Source organism: Rhinolophus sinicus, chromosome 13 (genome assembly GCF_057876585.1).
Source record: "Rhinolophus sinicus isolate RSI-liver-muscle chromosome 13, RSI-T2T, whole genome shotgun sequence".
NCBI lineage: Eukaryota > Metazoa > Chordata > Mammalia > Chiroptera > Rhinolophidae > Rhinolophus > Rhinolophus sinicus.
Window position 1 is genome coordinate 60,590,016 of NC_142513.1, and position 15,598 is coordinate 60,605,613.

Consider the following 15,598-nt stretch of genomic DNA (forward strand, 5'->3'; position numbering starts at 1 on the left):
TGCTTCAGAAAGTGGCAAGAACGATGGAATAAGTGTGTTTGAAGCGAGGGGGAGTATTTTGAGGAGAATTAATGGCATTGTGTCTTTTACTGTAATAAATTTTTTTTATTTAAACATTCACTATATATATTTTTTATCACCCTCGTGTGTATGTGTGTGTGTGTGTGTGTGTGTGTGTGTGTGTGTGTAAAATCAATGAGGACTTTAAAAAATATTAAATAGGCTTTGGTTAATTGTGTGAAAAACCTAATTATATAGGTCACTCAAGAGAATCTTGCCTCTATAAATTTTGAATGGTATGCTTTTAAAATTCTCTAGTTTTTAATTTAGAATGAATTAAGACCAACAGAAGAACACACTCTTGAAACTAGTGGAAAGTTAATAATGTTCATTTTAGATTAATACATCAGGATTCAGATATACAGATGTGAAATTCCATAATATCTAAAAGATTTCTCCTGGCTTCTACTATGTTAAATTATTATGGAGCCAAATCAGGAATGATGCAAGTTGCAGATTATACCATTGGATTCCAAGGTGGCCTTGAGAGCAAATATTTCCTCCTTGCTAGAAGTCTGGTTTGACCTCTACTGGGACAGCTCTGGGGGGAAATAGGAATGGGAGCAGAAATCCCTTGATCTGTGGCCATTTTAGGAGAGTGGCTCTGGGCCACAATGGCTGCATGGTCTCAATCAATGGGGCTGCACCCTATCAAGATAGGCCAGAGGTGAAGAGGAAGTAATTTCAGCTGCTCCAGCTGCTGAGGCCTCTGTAGTTAGTTACCAATGATCTCACACTGGAAAAGTGGACATGAGCTGTGGATACCACCCCTCAGATTTTGAGATTTACAGGATGGCATGGGAGGAGGAGGTTAACAAGTCTTCCTCAAAACGATGTGCCTTGACTGCCCCCTTGCAGGATTAAGAGAAAGCATTTCCATAAAGACCCTGGCGCAAAGCTGGGCTCCCAGTAGGTGCCCAGTCCAGGTAAGCATGTATCTGCAGATGTGGCGTGGGGTGTCCGTGGGCTGACTTGCGTGAAAGTACAACTCCCAAATCTTTCACCAATGTCTCTAGCAGCTGATGGGCTAATTCAGTTGGTGTTTTTGTTCCTGTCTCCAAGGGGCATAGAGAGCCCCATGTATTAATTACCAGTCAGAATTTCTCTGGGTTTAAGTGACTTCTCCTGAGACCGCCTCAGGGATAGTGTGATGATGATGTCATGTTTTTTTTTCCACTGCTGGGACTTTTAACTCCCTAAGGGATCCGGCCTCTTTGTCTGAATTAGATAAATAAAGCTACCCTAATTAATGTAGGGTAGAGCTTTTTTGTTTTTGTGTGTGTTTTTCTCATTTACAAATTTCCTTCACTATGTTTTGTGTGTATAGAAAATAAATATTATAAAATGTGAAACAATACAAATATGAATAATCGGCAGCCAAACAGTGATTATGGTCTGTTGTGTATGCGTCTCCTTTCCCATGCCCACACAAATATATATAACTTTGATACATGTATACATTTCTTTTTTACTAAAGTTTAAGGTTATATTATATATAAAAATACATATACACACAAGTATATTATTCTTTGTTTATGCAACAGAATATAAGACATCACTCCAGGCCAGTAGTTATAGATTAAAAACTAATGATTTAATTTTAATGACATAATATTCTATAATACAGATTTACCACTGACAGTATGATTATTCTCCTAGGGGTAGACACTTAGCTTGTTTCCCCTTTTTGGCCCCTACTAACAATGCTTCATTGTTTTTGTCCATATATCCTTTGCTGTTTTTAATGTTGTGTTTTGCGGGGGGTAGTCTCAAAAGTAGAAGTGTTGAGTTAAAAAGATCTGTGTTCTTAATTTTAATAAATGCTGCCACATTTTCTAAAACACTGTAGCAATCTAGTCCTGTCCAGAACATGTGTCTCCCCTCTCCCTGTGACTTCAACTTTTGTCCAGATGGACACAGGCTTTCATTTTTTAAATCAGAGTACCTTACACAATTGTCTCATTGTTGATCTTTCAGTGTTTCTCACCTGGGACACTGATCCATTCTGTATATGTATCTCTTATTTCTCCAATAGTTTCTTGATGATACCTTTAAATCTTTTTCTGTTCCAATTCTTTGGTTCTCTTCAGGACTCCAGTTATGTATGTGTTGATTTTCCTTTGTCTGATTTTTACATGTCATTTTCATTTCTTTGGTCACCTTTCTCTGTCCCACCCTCTAAATCCCATGCCATGCTTTCAGTGTCTTCTCTGTTGTGTGTTGTTTGCAACATTTATTTCTATGATGCTTTTATTTCTGTGATGCTTTTATTTTTTATTTTGAAATTTGATTGGCCATATTTCAAGTCCTCAATAGCCCTACGAGGCTGGCAGCACAGCTCTAGAAGACGACTAAAGGCTTGGAGTTCTGTTGACTCGCCCCCTTATTCTCCAGTGTTCCAATTCCTGAGGTATCTCTGGGGAAACCCAAGGCTCTGAAACAATGGGAAAGCCACTCCGATAGTAAAACCACATCACGGGTGAGGAGAAGGGTTTCATATAGAAATAACCACAGAGCCTGTAACGTGTGCTGTGAAGTTTGGGGATTCTCCCCTGCCCACAATCTAATAGCAGGGGGATTGGATGGCACAGCTAGGATTGTAAAATGCGGAAAATCTTATCAGTGTAATTATAAGGATTGTCTGAAGAAAGCCTGTGTGGGCAGAAGTAGGTGGTCTTCCCCCACATACATAGCTGGAGGCCAGAAGAAGGGAACATCTGTGCCATAAATCATCAGTGTCCAGGACTGTCCCAGGAGAGGGGCCGGTAACAGGTAATGGGAGCTCCAGATGCTCACAGTTCCGTGACCCTGGCCTCATTTCCCTGGTTCTGAGCCCAAGCTCTCCAAGCAGCCTTCAAACGATGACTGGCTTCTTGGAGAGATTTCCCAAAGGGTCAAAATGTACTCACTAGAGGATCCCACTAGACAGTCTAGTTGGCAGATGTGTTCTTCACTCAAATTAATAAATTGGCATCTTGTTTAGAAGTTAGTTCCCGTCAATTATCCAGCCCAATTCCATTTTCAAAAACACTATGGGGATTTCTGAAAGCTGCCGTGTTCAGGGAGGCAGGAGGGACCAGTCTGATGCCAGGTCCACTGACCCTGGACTTCTGAGAACCCAGCCGACCTGGGTTCAGACCACACTCTGGCCTGAGCTAAACTCAGGATGTGAGGGGACTGAGCCTCAGAAATGTCTCTGAGAAGATGCGACAAGAAAGATCATCGGTCTCCGGCACTGCCAAAGGGATGTCCTAACAGCACAGTTCAGTTTGTCTTCAAATAACGGGGCTCTCTGCTGTGGCATTATGGTGCCACCTCTTGCATGTACATTGAAAATCTAGCTTCTTAAATGTCTCTAGTCACATGCATTAAAAAAAAATCTGATGTGGGGGGCCATAGTGTGTTCCAAAATTTAGATTCTGCATTACAGTTAAGGAAGTACTTCCCCAAATCCCTAGCATTTGTAAGAGGAGGGATGCTGGTAGTCCCCAGCCCAGGAAAGAGCTGCCTCCCAGAGTTTGTGAGCTGGTAACTGTCTGCAACTTGAAACACTGCAAAAGTGCCACTTACATCCTCTGGTTCCTTCTCCATCCTCTAGCTGGCAAAGGAGTGAGGAATGGCCCACTGGAATCAGGGGCCAGATGAGCCGGGTTTTTCTTTCTCAGGCAGGTCCTGTCCATGTATACTGGAGGCAAGGCACCTCGCAGTATTCAACCCAAGTTATTAATAAATTCTTCATAAATCATTTATCATGTCTTGAAGTCGGGGTGATATGTGATGCTGCAGTACTAGGACATCAGATAATAGTCACCAAACCTCATTTATGGGCTGCCTCCAGGGCTGGACCCTCAGGAGAGCACAGGACAAGAAATGCAGTATAATAATGTCACTTCATAGACTGTCTGCTGGTATTCACTTAAAATTAATGGGGGTGGGCAGGGCTAGAATCAGGTTATTAGACAAATAATGTCCAGGAGTTGGAGATTTTGTGTTCTCAGGCCTAGGTCACGGGCCTGTCTCAGTATTCTTGGGCCCAAGCTGAAAAAAGCTGCATTAAGTAAACTTTCATAGCAAGTCAAGGCGCCCAGGCCTTAGCTGTGATTGTCATTAGTGGGGGATAGCCCTGTGTGGGACAGGGAAGCATTAGACCGCTAACGGCTGTTTGCTGAGGAAGAAAGGGAAATCATGTCCTCAAACACAGCTCCTGAGCTAGTTCCTGCCTCCGCAACAGTGTCTGATGACAGTGTCACTGGACGCATCTTTTTTATTAAAAGACACTGTATGTTTCTCAAAAAAACTGATTAGGCAAAAACATTCCTGTTAAAATATGGCCATTTAAAATGAAGTAAATTATTGTAATGGATATTTGTTGATTCCATCCAGTATCCATTTCTTTCTCTGTAACTTCCCACTTTTTATTCCGGTACCTCTCTATTCACTCCTTTGCGTCTGAGTAGGCTGACTGTCCCATCTCCATCGCTAGGACGGGCTTTAATTATCATCTAAAACAATGAGGGTAATTCTCCTCTTTTTTCTAGCCACTGGTTTAGGTAACATGTGCTATAGGACAGCATTCCCTAACAGCGCCTGGTTTAGAAACTGCACGGCCAAATTTGGGCTGAGACACAGGAGAAGCTGGAAAAGAATTTTCACAGCTCTTCTGAGTGGACTTTCTTCCTACTGGGGCAGGGGGTGATATGTGGATCTCCTGTCTTTTTGCCTCCATGAAGGAAGTGGGCCTGAGGATAGAGGTGGCCCTGCTGAAGAGAGTTGGGGAAGAAAAGAGAGATCTTAATGACATCCCTGAGCTGTTGATTCAAACTAACCCTGAAGGAAACCCTGCTTCGGGACTTTCCAGGTCTGTGAGCTAACAAATCCGTTTATTGTTTAAGCAAGATGGAGTTGGGTTTCTGTTACTTGTGAAGGAAAGTATCCTAACAAACAGCGATCCACGTAAAAAGCACAGTACAATGCCTTCAGAGCACACAGTGGAACAGTGTTGAAAAGAGTAGAAAAAGTTCTGCAGCTAAGACCGTGTCAAAGAGGAGCACATCTGGAGGTAGTACAGTGTAACGGTTTAGAGAAGGCAGCTGAACATAACCCATGCTGCCAGTAATGTCTTCTGTGGTCTTGGACACGAAGGAGTGAGAGATGTACTAGATGAGTGGGTCCCAGCTCTTTTACCATCAGTCATTTTTATTACTGGTCCTTCTTGGGGATTTTGTATTTTTAAAGATCTTGACTATCAACATGTTGTTCTCATGTATTCAGACAAAGCACACAATTGCAAACCAGCTCTTCTGATATGCAAAGTCAATCAAATTATTATTTATGTCACCAAATTGCAATTTGCATTGAATAAACAAGATGTTTATTATTAGCTTGTGAAGCTTTAATACAGATGTGGTTTCTGATAGGCTTTTACAAATACTGAAAATAGCTTCCAGGTCCGCCTTCTTCTAAGGCTCTTTGGAGAGGGCCTAAGAACTACCAGATTTGATGACTGCAGTTACCATTGAAAGAAGAAAACAATTCAGTGACTTCTCAATAATGATAATTAACACTGAATTACAGGCATGCCTTAGAGATACTGCGGGTTCAGTCCAGACCACCACAATAAAGCAAGTCACATGAACTTTTCAGTTTCCCAATGCTCAGAGAAGTTATATTTACACTCTCCTGTACCCTAGTAAGTCTGCAGTAGCATTGTATCTAAAAATCCCAATGTACATACTTAGTTAAAAAGTACTTTATTGCTATAAAATGCTAACCATCATCTGAGCCTTCAGGGAGTCGTACTCTTTTTGCTGGTGGTGGGTCTTGCCTCGATGTTAATAGCTGCTGCCTGATCAGGGTGGTGGTTGCTGAAGGCTGAGACGCCTGTGGCAATTTCTTAAAATAAGACAACAGCGAAGTTTGCCACATCGATTGACTCTTTCTTTCGTGAATGATTTCTCTGTAGCATGCGATACTGTTTGATAGCATTTTACCCACTGTAGAACTCCTCTCAAAATTGGAGTCAATCTTCTCAAACCCTGCCACTGCTTCATCAACTAAATTTATGTAATATTCTAAATCCTTGGTTGTCATTTCTACGATCTTCACATCATCTTCACCAGGAGTAGACTCCATGTCAAGAAACCACTTTCTTTGCTCATTCATAAGAAGCAACTCCTCATTTGTTAAAGACTTATCATGAGATTGCAGCAATTCAGTCACATCTTCAGGCTTCACTTCTAATTCTAGTTCTCTTGCTATTTCCACCACATCTGCAGTGACTTCCTCCACTGACGTCTTGAACCCCTCAAAGTCATCCGTGAGGGTTGGAATCAACTTCTTCCAAACTCCTGTTAATGTTGCTATTTTGACCTCTTCCCATGAATCACGAATGTTCTTAACGGCATCTAGAATAGTGAACCCTTTCCAGAAGGTTTTCAGTTTACTTTGCCCAGATCCATCAGAGGAATCACTATCTACGGCAGCTATCGCCTTGCGAAACGTATTTCTTAAATAATAAGACTTGAAAGTAGTAATGACTCCTTGAGCCATGGGCTGCAGAATGGACGCTGTGTTCGCCGGCATGAAAACAACATTAATCTCGTTGTACATCTCCTTCAGAGCTCTTGGGTGAATAGGTGCATTGTCAACGAGCAGTAATATTTTGAAAGGAATCTTTTTTTCTGAGCAGTAGGTCTCAACAGTGGGCTTAAAATATTCAGTAAACCATGTTGTAAACAGATGCGCTGTCATCCAGGCTTTGCTGTTCCATTTGTAGAGCACGGGCAGAGTAGATTTAGCATAATTCCTAAGGGCCCTGGGATTTTCAGAATGGTAAATGAGCATTGGCTTCAATTTAAAGTCACCAGCTGCATTAGCTCCTAACAAGAGAGTCAGTCTGTCCTTTGAAGCTTTGAAGCCAGGCACTGACTTCTCCTCTCTCGCTATGAAAGTCCGAGACGGCATCTTCTTCCAGTATAAGGCCGTTTCATCTACATTGAAAATCTGTTGTGTGGTGTAGCCACCTTCACTGATTATCTTAGCCAGATCTGGATAACTCGCTGCAGCTTTTACACCAGCACTTGCTGCTTCGCCTTGTACTTGTCTGTTATAGAGACGACATCTTTCTTTAAACCTCACGAACCAACCTCTGCTAGCTTCAAACTTTTCTTCTGCAGCCTCCTCACCTCTCTCAGCCTTCATGGAATTGAAGAGAGTTAGGGCCTTGCTCTGTATTAGGCTTTGGCTTAAGGGAATGTTGTGGCTGGTTTGATCTTCTATCCAGACCACCAAAACTTTCTCCATATCAGCAATAAGGCTGTTTTGCTTTCTTATCGTTCGTGTGTTCACTGGAGTAGCACTTTCAATTTCCTTCAAGAACTTTTCCTTTGCATTCACAACTTGGCTAACTGTTTGTCTCAAGAGGCCTAGCTTTCGGCCTATCTCAGCTTTCGACATGCCTTCTTCACTAAGCTTGATCATTTCTAGCTTTTGATTTAAAGTGAGAGATGTGCGACTCTTCCTTTCACTTGAACACCTAGAGGCCATTGTAGGGTTATTAACTGACCTAATTTCACTATTATTGTGTCTCAGGGAATAGGGATGCCCAAGGAAAGGGAGAGAGACGGGGAATGGCTGGTCAGTGGAGCAGTCAGAACACACAAAACACTGATCAGTTAAGTTCACTTTCTTGTATGGGCATGGTTCGTGGCGCCCCAAAACAATGACAATAGTAACAACAAAGATCACTAATCACAGATCACCGTGACAAATACAATAAAATAGTTTGAAATATTGTGAGAATTACCAAAATGTGACACAGAGACACACACAATGAGCAAATGATGTTGGAAAAATGGTACCTAGAGACTTGCTCCACACAGGGTGGTCACCAACCTTCAATGTATAAGGCGCAATAACTGCAAAGCGCAATAAAATGAGGTATGCCAATACAACTCTTGATTATTCTTATTTTTTCATAAAATGCTCAAGAGTTTTAAAAAAGTGCAGAAAACATTTTTGCATATAGATGAGCATTTAAAAGTATACAGTAAGACTACAAAGCGGTGTGATAGGTTTTCCTTTGTCACCTGTAAACTGAATTAGAAGGCAATCCCTATCTAGGTTCTAGTTGTTCTCCTGTATGGTGTGATCCTGAATAAGACTCTCAACTTCTGGATATCAGAAGTCCCACCACAAAATGAAAAGGGGCTGAATCGCGTCATCTTGAATATGCTTTCCAGCTTTGTTATTTTGCAATGTCATGAAATCAGAGTCACATGTTCCAAGCCGTTTGGCGTCAGGAATTTTAGAACCCATGTTCAATGTATAGTACCTTTAAAATTTCCTTTTTGGAGACCTGTTCTTATTTAAATATAAATCTACATCTATATTTACATGTCCTTCTGTGCATTTAAATATATTTTTCTATTTGACAGCCTCTTCGTCATTAGTATAAAAACGTTCATCAAGGTTGTATTTTTTCATTTCTTACTTTTATTTTTGTTCAACTTGCTTTTCTAATTTCTCCAAGATCTCTTCTGGAGTTGTGGAGGCCAAAAGTTTCACCACTTTTTCACGAGATTTACCACCCTAGATTAAAAGGAAAAAACCAGAGTTTGGATAACACAGTAAACTTTCTAACACCATTAGAGACAGACCTCAGTTGTATGCATCACGGCCACGTCCTTGTGAGGTTGTTAAGCTTCCCTCACAGCTTAGCTACCACTTGCTCAGGGAATCCTGGTCAAACAAAGAGTACTGTGTTTCCCCGAAAATAAGACCTAACTGGAAAATAAGCCCTAGCATGATTTTTCAGGATGACATCCCCTGAAAATAAGTCCTAATGCATCTTTTGGAGCACAACTTAATGTAAGACCTGGTCTTATTTTTGGGGAAACACGGTACCTCTTAGCTTCCACCTTACTACAAATGCTTAGGACTTTCCAGGGTTCTTACCTGCAGACATCAATTTCTGTAATAAAAGCTAGGCATTACAATTTTAAATGAATATGGGATCCAGATGCATAATATTCTGGTTTCCAGTAATTCTTTTGTTTAAATTAAAAGTAAAAATTTTTTTAATTACCAAAACAAATATTGCAATTTTATGTAAACTTTGTATAAAAATAATTCCAAAATATAGAACAAATTGCTATTCTTCTCTATGCTGTTACGCATTTCTGAAAATTCAAAAAAATAAGCATCCACATATCCAAGGTATTGTGATCCCATAACCACTAAAATCCTTTGAAGAAGGTAAAATTTGAGCAGGGATTTATGTAGATGGGTAGAAGAGTGGGGAGTGCTTTATGGGCAAATGTCAGAGCATCACACTGGCAGAAAACCAGGAATGACCTGCTATAGGTAGGGGACGGTGAGGGACGTGGCCTGATCGGATGGAGCCTATTAACCAATGACTGAATGCCAGCCGGAACCTGGACGGGAGCTCGAATGCAGCACTGGAAACCAAGTACGGCTTTAAGGCATGTAAGCCGGGCTGGGTCTCACCCGTGCAGGATCCATTTCAGCAAGTCCAGGGTGATGCCCAGGAACGTGCATTTTATAAATCATTCCCAGGTCATCTTGCTGCCCACCCCAATGCAAACCAGTGGTATGAATGACTTCATATGTGCGTCTTCTGGGGGAAGGAAAACATGGGGGAACAGAAATGTTTGATGGACTCACAAATGCGATGAGCAGCAGTGCAAACTGTTTTGGGTTGTTTAGTATGGTGATGACTCAAAGGAAGACAGGAGCAAAATTAATCTGACAGAAGGTACAGGAATGAATTTGGAAAGGAGGACATGCTGGAAACGGGGGCAACTAAGGAATCTAAATAGCGAGCGTGGACAGTCTGAATAAGGATCAAGGCTGCAGGAAAGAAGGTGACTAAATAGGAAGGATTCACAGATTTAGTTGTTGAATGAATACGACAGTTAAAAACAACTAGTTTTTCAATTGTTTTGGGGGAAAAAAAATCAGTATTTTAGAAATCCTAACTGATGTGTAATAACCAGAGATGTTTAGAGAGAGAGACATACCTTATCCAAAACCACATCACTCTTCCTGAGTTCTAAGACCTTGGAAAGATACCGACAGAGTTCAGCGTTTGCCTCTCCTTCCGATGGAGGTGCTGCAATAGCTACACTTACAGCTTCAGCTGTCAAATCTAGAATGAGAACAGTGTGGACTTTATTCTTAAGGATTTCTTTTTATTCATGAAATGAGGATATTTTGTCAAAGAGTCTGCATTTGCCTGGCACACGGTACGTTTTCAATGAATAACTACTGGATGAAGAAATGAACAATTAAACTAATCCCACTTAAGGGAACACAGTGTGCCCTCACCATTACAGAAAAGAAATCCAGGAAGAAAACAAATATTTATCCCACCCCACTGACCAAGATGGGCCTACAGAGTCCTGGGCAGTATCCTGGATTTTGGCAACTGGAAACTGTACTTGATTTGATAAGAAGCGCTCCAGGCAGAGCGTCAGGAGCTGGGGTGTAGCCCCCGCAATGTCACAGAGGAAGGGAGAACGAGGCAGCTTGCTGGACTGTACAAGGCTGTGCAGGGTTTCCTCATCAGGACAATGACAGCACTGGGCTACATTCATCTCTTACGTGAAATGCCTCTTGAATGTTTACAAAATGTAATATTTAATAAACATTTACATAACACTTACACTAAGTTTAAGGGCACACAGACATGTTTTAGGGACTCTACACATATTAACTTGTTTAATCCTCATAACAACTTTAGGAAGAAGCTACTAATACCAATATTACCTCCATTTACAAATAAGGAAATAGAAATCAAGATGTGCCCAGGATCACATGGCTAGAAAGTGATGCTGTGATTCAAAAATAAGTTTGGTCTCATGCTTTGAAATCCAGGGACAAAGAACATTCCTTCTGAATAATGGTCCTGACTCCCCCATCAATACAGCCTGCCTGTAGTCCTCCACTGCTATTTCTGAGAGAGAAATATTTGCTCAAAGCAGTTGGCCAGTGAGCTCGAGCTGGTCCTACCTGTGGGGTTACTTAAGCATTTCCGCACACTCACACTTTGCCTGGGTAAACAACCTGGCCACAGGATCCACAAGGATGAGGTAAAACAACCCTCCTCCTATCCTATCACTGATGCTAAGGCGCACATTTTAATCTTGAAATCCAGATGTGTCTTATAATAGATGCAAATAAGTGTTTAACTGATATAGATTTTGTCTTACCTACTGGTACATAAAATACCTGTGTACCTTATCGTTGAGGGCACCTTAGATTTGATGAAACATGGTATTCCAACAGTAGACAGTGGCATAGCAAGTACTTAGGAAAATGCTGGCCAAGGAGGGTATGGCCAAGAAACAGCCAAGCTGACATGGCCACTTGTGCAACCAGCCTTAGCACCCCATTTCTAAGGTCTTCTTTTCAAAGTAATTTTTAAAAATTGGAATACAGAGCTTTAGAGGTGAAAAAGACATTCAAGATAATTCAGATCAATGGTTTTCAACTGCTCAAAATTCTCCCCTCTACACCCACCACCAATTTCCCCTGGAATCCCAACATTTAAACAAATGTAAACATACGTAGCTACTCAGGAACCCTGTCTGCTGGCCTCCCCCTTACCCCACAGAGATTCGTGAGGCACCTTTTAGGCTCCAGGCAACAAATCAAGTCTCTAACTTAGTCCAACTATCTGACAGATGAAAGAACTGGACCCGGAAATGTTCCGTATCATTTTGATTTAAAACAAGTTCACACGGGAGTTGATCAGTGCTCTTAGATCTCAGGTTTCCTCTTCCTCCTTGGATCAATGGTCATTACACGTCACTAAAATGTCCCTTCTTTCTTTCTCTGGCTGATATCTACAGTTCTGGAATAGGGCAAACTAATAATCTAACCTATACATGCTTCTACATGCGTCCTTTCTAAAATACCTTATTTTTTAAAGGAAAATATACAATGGCTTTTCATCTAATTTTGTACCTTTTAAACATTATATATTCACTTCTAACACTGGTTTTACACATTTACATTAGAATCTAGAATTTAAAAATAGAAAAGCTTCTAACTGCAGATGTGAAAAATATACTTGGTTGTATAGGATAAATTTTCAGTTAACCAAGGCAAAGGGAAGCGGGAGGGGGGACAGCTGATTCATACGTGACTCCCGCCCCTGTGTCCAGATATACCTGTTATAGCATTTTGCTTAGAACCAGGTTTGGCATGGATGGCTATGGTGACACAACCTTTAGGATCAACTGCCACAGGACCTAAGGGAGGAAGTGGTCTCTCTGGCTCCTTGCTCTGGCTTTTCCCCTAAAACGACAACAACAACCACACTACAACTTTACAGATTACAAAATATTTTCCCACACCTTTAATCCTTCCACTAGTCCCTTTCACCTTTAACCAAGACAACCCAGGCTAATCGTCTGTGTCCAGGAAATTCTGGCCACGTGGAATGGCTTTCCAACATCCTCCCTGGCTCAGATCAGTTTTTCCAGGAAGCCTTCCCATCGACCCCAAAGGGCATTTTCTTCTTACCCTGGAAGACCTGCCTCTGGCTTCCACATCTTAGTTCTGGTTCCTACCGGCTGCTGTGTATTCCCATCCCGCAGGCGCAGACACCTCGTGTTATTCATCTTTGTATCTTATGAAGCATAAGCTAATACATGTTTGTCTGGACGTGTATATATGTTACATATGTGTGAATTTAGGGGACAGGGAGGAACACCGGTGATATTTAAAGGCCTACTATGTGCCTGATGCTGTAATAGAACTTTCCATTCAGCAAACATGAACTATGCACCGCGCCAGCCTGTAGGCAAAGGGTATATGTATAAAGGTGAATAAGGACACGTGATCCTGGACCTCAAGGAGCTGGGACTATAGTCAGGGAGGAAGAAATTGTCACACACTGTGCCTACAGGGGCTACAAGACGCGCACAAGGCGTCGCTGCCCCCAGAAGGGAAGGAGGTCCGGCCTGGGGACCTGCCAGCAGGCGGCGGTAAGTGAGCTAAGTCTCAGAGACCGGTTGGAGTGAGGCCTGCAAAGTGGGAGTGGCGTGTTCTTGACAGAAGGGGTGCGGTTGGCCAAGGTGAGGGAAAGCGCAGAACTGAGCCTCGGGTGGAGGCACAGGCCGAAGGCGCTGCCGGACACGAGCCCACCGAGGAGTGCGGGGAACGAGACCAGAGAGGTCAGCAGACGCGGCCCAGGGAGCACCCGGGTGGAGCGGCCGGGCGAGGCGGGAGAGCAGCCGGAGCCCCGAACCCATTGATGCTTCCACACCCCGCTGCCCCGCTGTCTCTCCTGCGCTCCTCAATGCGCCTCCCGCGGCCCACCCCCTTTTTCCCCGCTGCCACGAGACTTGCCACTGACTTTGTTCGTCGCACCAGCTTTTTTCGGCATCTCAGCACCTGCAGATAACCAAGCGGCGGCCGGAGCACCACGTCCCAACCCGAGCGGCCTTAGTCCGCAGCCCAGCCGGAGCATCCTCTCCCAGAAGGCGGCGGGGCGGACGGCCAGCGCCGGAAACGCCTTCTGCGCCTGCGCACGCCGCGGGCGGGCGGGATCCCGGAGCCTGCGCCTCGGCTCCGCCTCCGAGGGAGACACCTGCCGGCGGCGGGAAGAAGACTCCTCGCTCCAACAGGCTCGCGCGGGCCCCTCTCGTCCTGGAAAAGTGGCCCAGGAGACCAAGAGGTGGGGAGCTGGGCTCCCACACACCTCCACCGGTGGTAAGGTTGTGTTACCTCTGCTCTGTTTTCTTCCTGGGAAGAAAGGACAAGGAGTGCACAGCGCCAGGTGTCTTCTCGCTCCCGCAGCCAACCCGCAGGTGCGGACAGAGCCCCGCAAGTGGGTGTAGAGAGAGCCTCGTGCCCTCTTAGCCCTTGGGTACTGTCCATTATGTAGTGATGGAGCACCCAGCTTGCCAGGCGCTGGGGATCCCACGATGTAGTGAGGGGGGTAGCTAGTTGAGGGAATAATTTGAGTTCACTGTGAAGGAATTAACTGGTATCTGGAGGGGCACAAAACATTAAGACTTTTAAAAAAACTGGATGGGATTTAACCATATGTGAACATTGATAGGAATAAGCCAGGAGAGGGGAGGTAACAGAGGGAGGTGGTGGGGTTCTGAGCACAAATGGGGACCGACCCACCTACGGGAAGCCTTTGTCAGGTATGCCTTCCTTCACAAATGTGACAGCCTAGGCGCACATGCAGGTGTGTTTGTAAGTTTGGGGGGAGGAGCTGGAGTTTCTTTCATTAGCTGAAGGAGGGAATATTGAAGGTGTGGGGAGAGTGGAACAGATTTAAATGCCCAGGAGAATGGCAAAGAGCTGACTGTTGAAGACTCACCTGGCTGCCCCAAATAGTCTAGTTGAACTTGGAGGCCATGAAATCATCATGGCCGCCATCTGTACAGTATCATTTTAAACACTTGGACTCAGCAGCCAGATAAGGTTAGACAATTGGCTTCATCCAGGTGGGTATGAGGGACTTGAGGTTATTGATGAAAGTGATCAAAGATCCAAAGTGGAGAAAGAAATAAAGGTCTAAGGTGGAGTCTAACTGGGTAGGGAATGAAGAGGGTTGACAATGCAGAGAAGGGAACGGCAGTTTTAAGGATCAGTAACAGATGCAGTTGGAGCGCTAGCAAGAGCTGAAGGAGCATAGAAGGTTGTGGTCAGAGCTGGGTAATGACTGTGCTATGTCAGAGGTGGTGCAAGTCCACGTGACACGGTGCACAGGATGTCAGGTGCACTGCCTGATGTACAACGGTCAAGGTCACTGGAGGTCGGGAGGAAATGGAAAGCTGGGTTTGGATGGGTTGTCCACCCCACACGGAGACCAAAGCCACTCAGTATGAAGGCTTTGGTAGACAGAAGTCAACCACGTGTTAAATCAAAGCCTTTTCTTTGAAATCAGTTAAGAAACAAGGCACAAAAGCTGAAAGAGCATTATTTAGAGTTTGTGAAGTCATGACAGCCTCAATGAGAGCTTTGACAATTATGATTGAAATAAAGGGGCACCTGGCGATGATGAATTATTAATCGCATCTGGCAATTGACTAGATGGGTGAAGGCAGAGAGAAGAGGTGCCTTGCAAAGAACTTCAGCCTGTCCCAAGGGTGATTCAGGAGTGGGGGGTGGGGGGTGGAAAGCCATCAGCCTCATGTGCCCCCCCCCCAAACTGTGCAATTGACTGGTTGCTCCTGCTCAACGTCTCTGCCTTTGGAGGGGAAAAGAGAATGGGAAGAAATGTTGCCCAATGGTGTGGGAAAGAACAGGGGCTATGACCCAAATGGCAGAAAACCCATAAATGTTTATATTGGCTCCTATTTTATCTTCTTTCAGTTCTTAGTAAAGTTCCAAGTAAAGCTTGTCATAGCTTTGCCCATGGAAAAGATGGACTTTTAAACTGTATAAACTAGGCAAGACAGTGTAGATGAACCATGTAGCTCTGGGGCTGGAGCTGACCGGGTGGTATCACTAGGGCACCATCCCTTATGAAGGATGCATCTAATTCCAGGGA

At 43.6% G+C, this 15,598-nt stretch overlaps 1 protein-coding gene and 1 long non-coding RNA gene across 9 annotated transcripts in view; one reads left to right on the forward strand and one right to left on the reverse strand.

The window, feature by feature from the left end:
* Positions 1-1,113: 1,113 nt before the first annotated feature.
* C13H15orf40 (chromosome 13 C15orf40 homolog) lies at positions 1,114-13,576 on the reverse strand. Of its 2 annotated transcripts, XM_019743448.3 has the most exons (5): positions 13,445-13,576; positions 12,255-12,381; positions 10,101-10,228; positions 8,552-8,649; positions 1,114-3,760 (listed from the first exon to the last, which is right to left on the reverse strand). In XM_019743448.3, the coding sequence occupies exons 1-4, from the start codon at positions 13,556-13,558 to the stop codon at positions 8,554-8,556; spliced, it is 465 nt and encodes a 154-aa protein (XP_019599007.2). In that variant the 5' UTR covers positions 13,559-13,576; the 3' UTR covers positions 1,114-3,760; positions 8,552-8,553. The 2 variants fall into 2 exon arrangements, with proteins under 2 accessions (XP_019599007.2, XP_019599006.2); XM_019743447.3 differs by lacking the exon at positions 1,114-3,760 and having other exon boundaries at positions 5,409-8,649.
* The window catches only part of LOC109453617 (uncharacterized), a 31,799-nt gene continuing 29,777 nt past the window's right edge, over positions 13,577-15,598 (forward strand). For 4 of the 7 annotated variants that reach the window (XR_012491467.2, XR_016018324.1, XR_016018326.1 and 1 more), the window contains exon 1: positions 13,577-13,800. This is a non-coding gene — a long non-coding RNA (uncharacterized LOC109453617). Of the gene's footprint in view, positions 13,899-15,598 lie in introns of all 7 variants that reach the window. The other 3 variants (XR_016018325.1, XR_016018328.1, XR_016018327.1) reach the window with 2 other exon arrangements.

Excerpts from the sequence above, each read along its gene's own strand:
- C13H15orf40 (XM_019743448.3), bottom strand. The coding sequence starts at position 13,558 with ATGCTCCGGCTGGGCTGCGGACTAAGGCCGCTCGGGTTGGGACGTGGT. Across the intron at positions 12,382-13,444 it reads AAGCTGGTGCGACGAACAAA|GGGAAAAGCCAGAGCAAGGA; the intron begins GTCAGTGGCAAG and ends TTGTCGTTTTAG. Across the intron at positions 10,229-12,254 it reads TAAGCAAAATGCTATAACAG|ATTTGACAGCTGAAGCTGTA; the intron begins GTATATCTGGAC and ends TTCTCATTCTAG.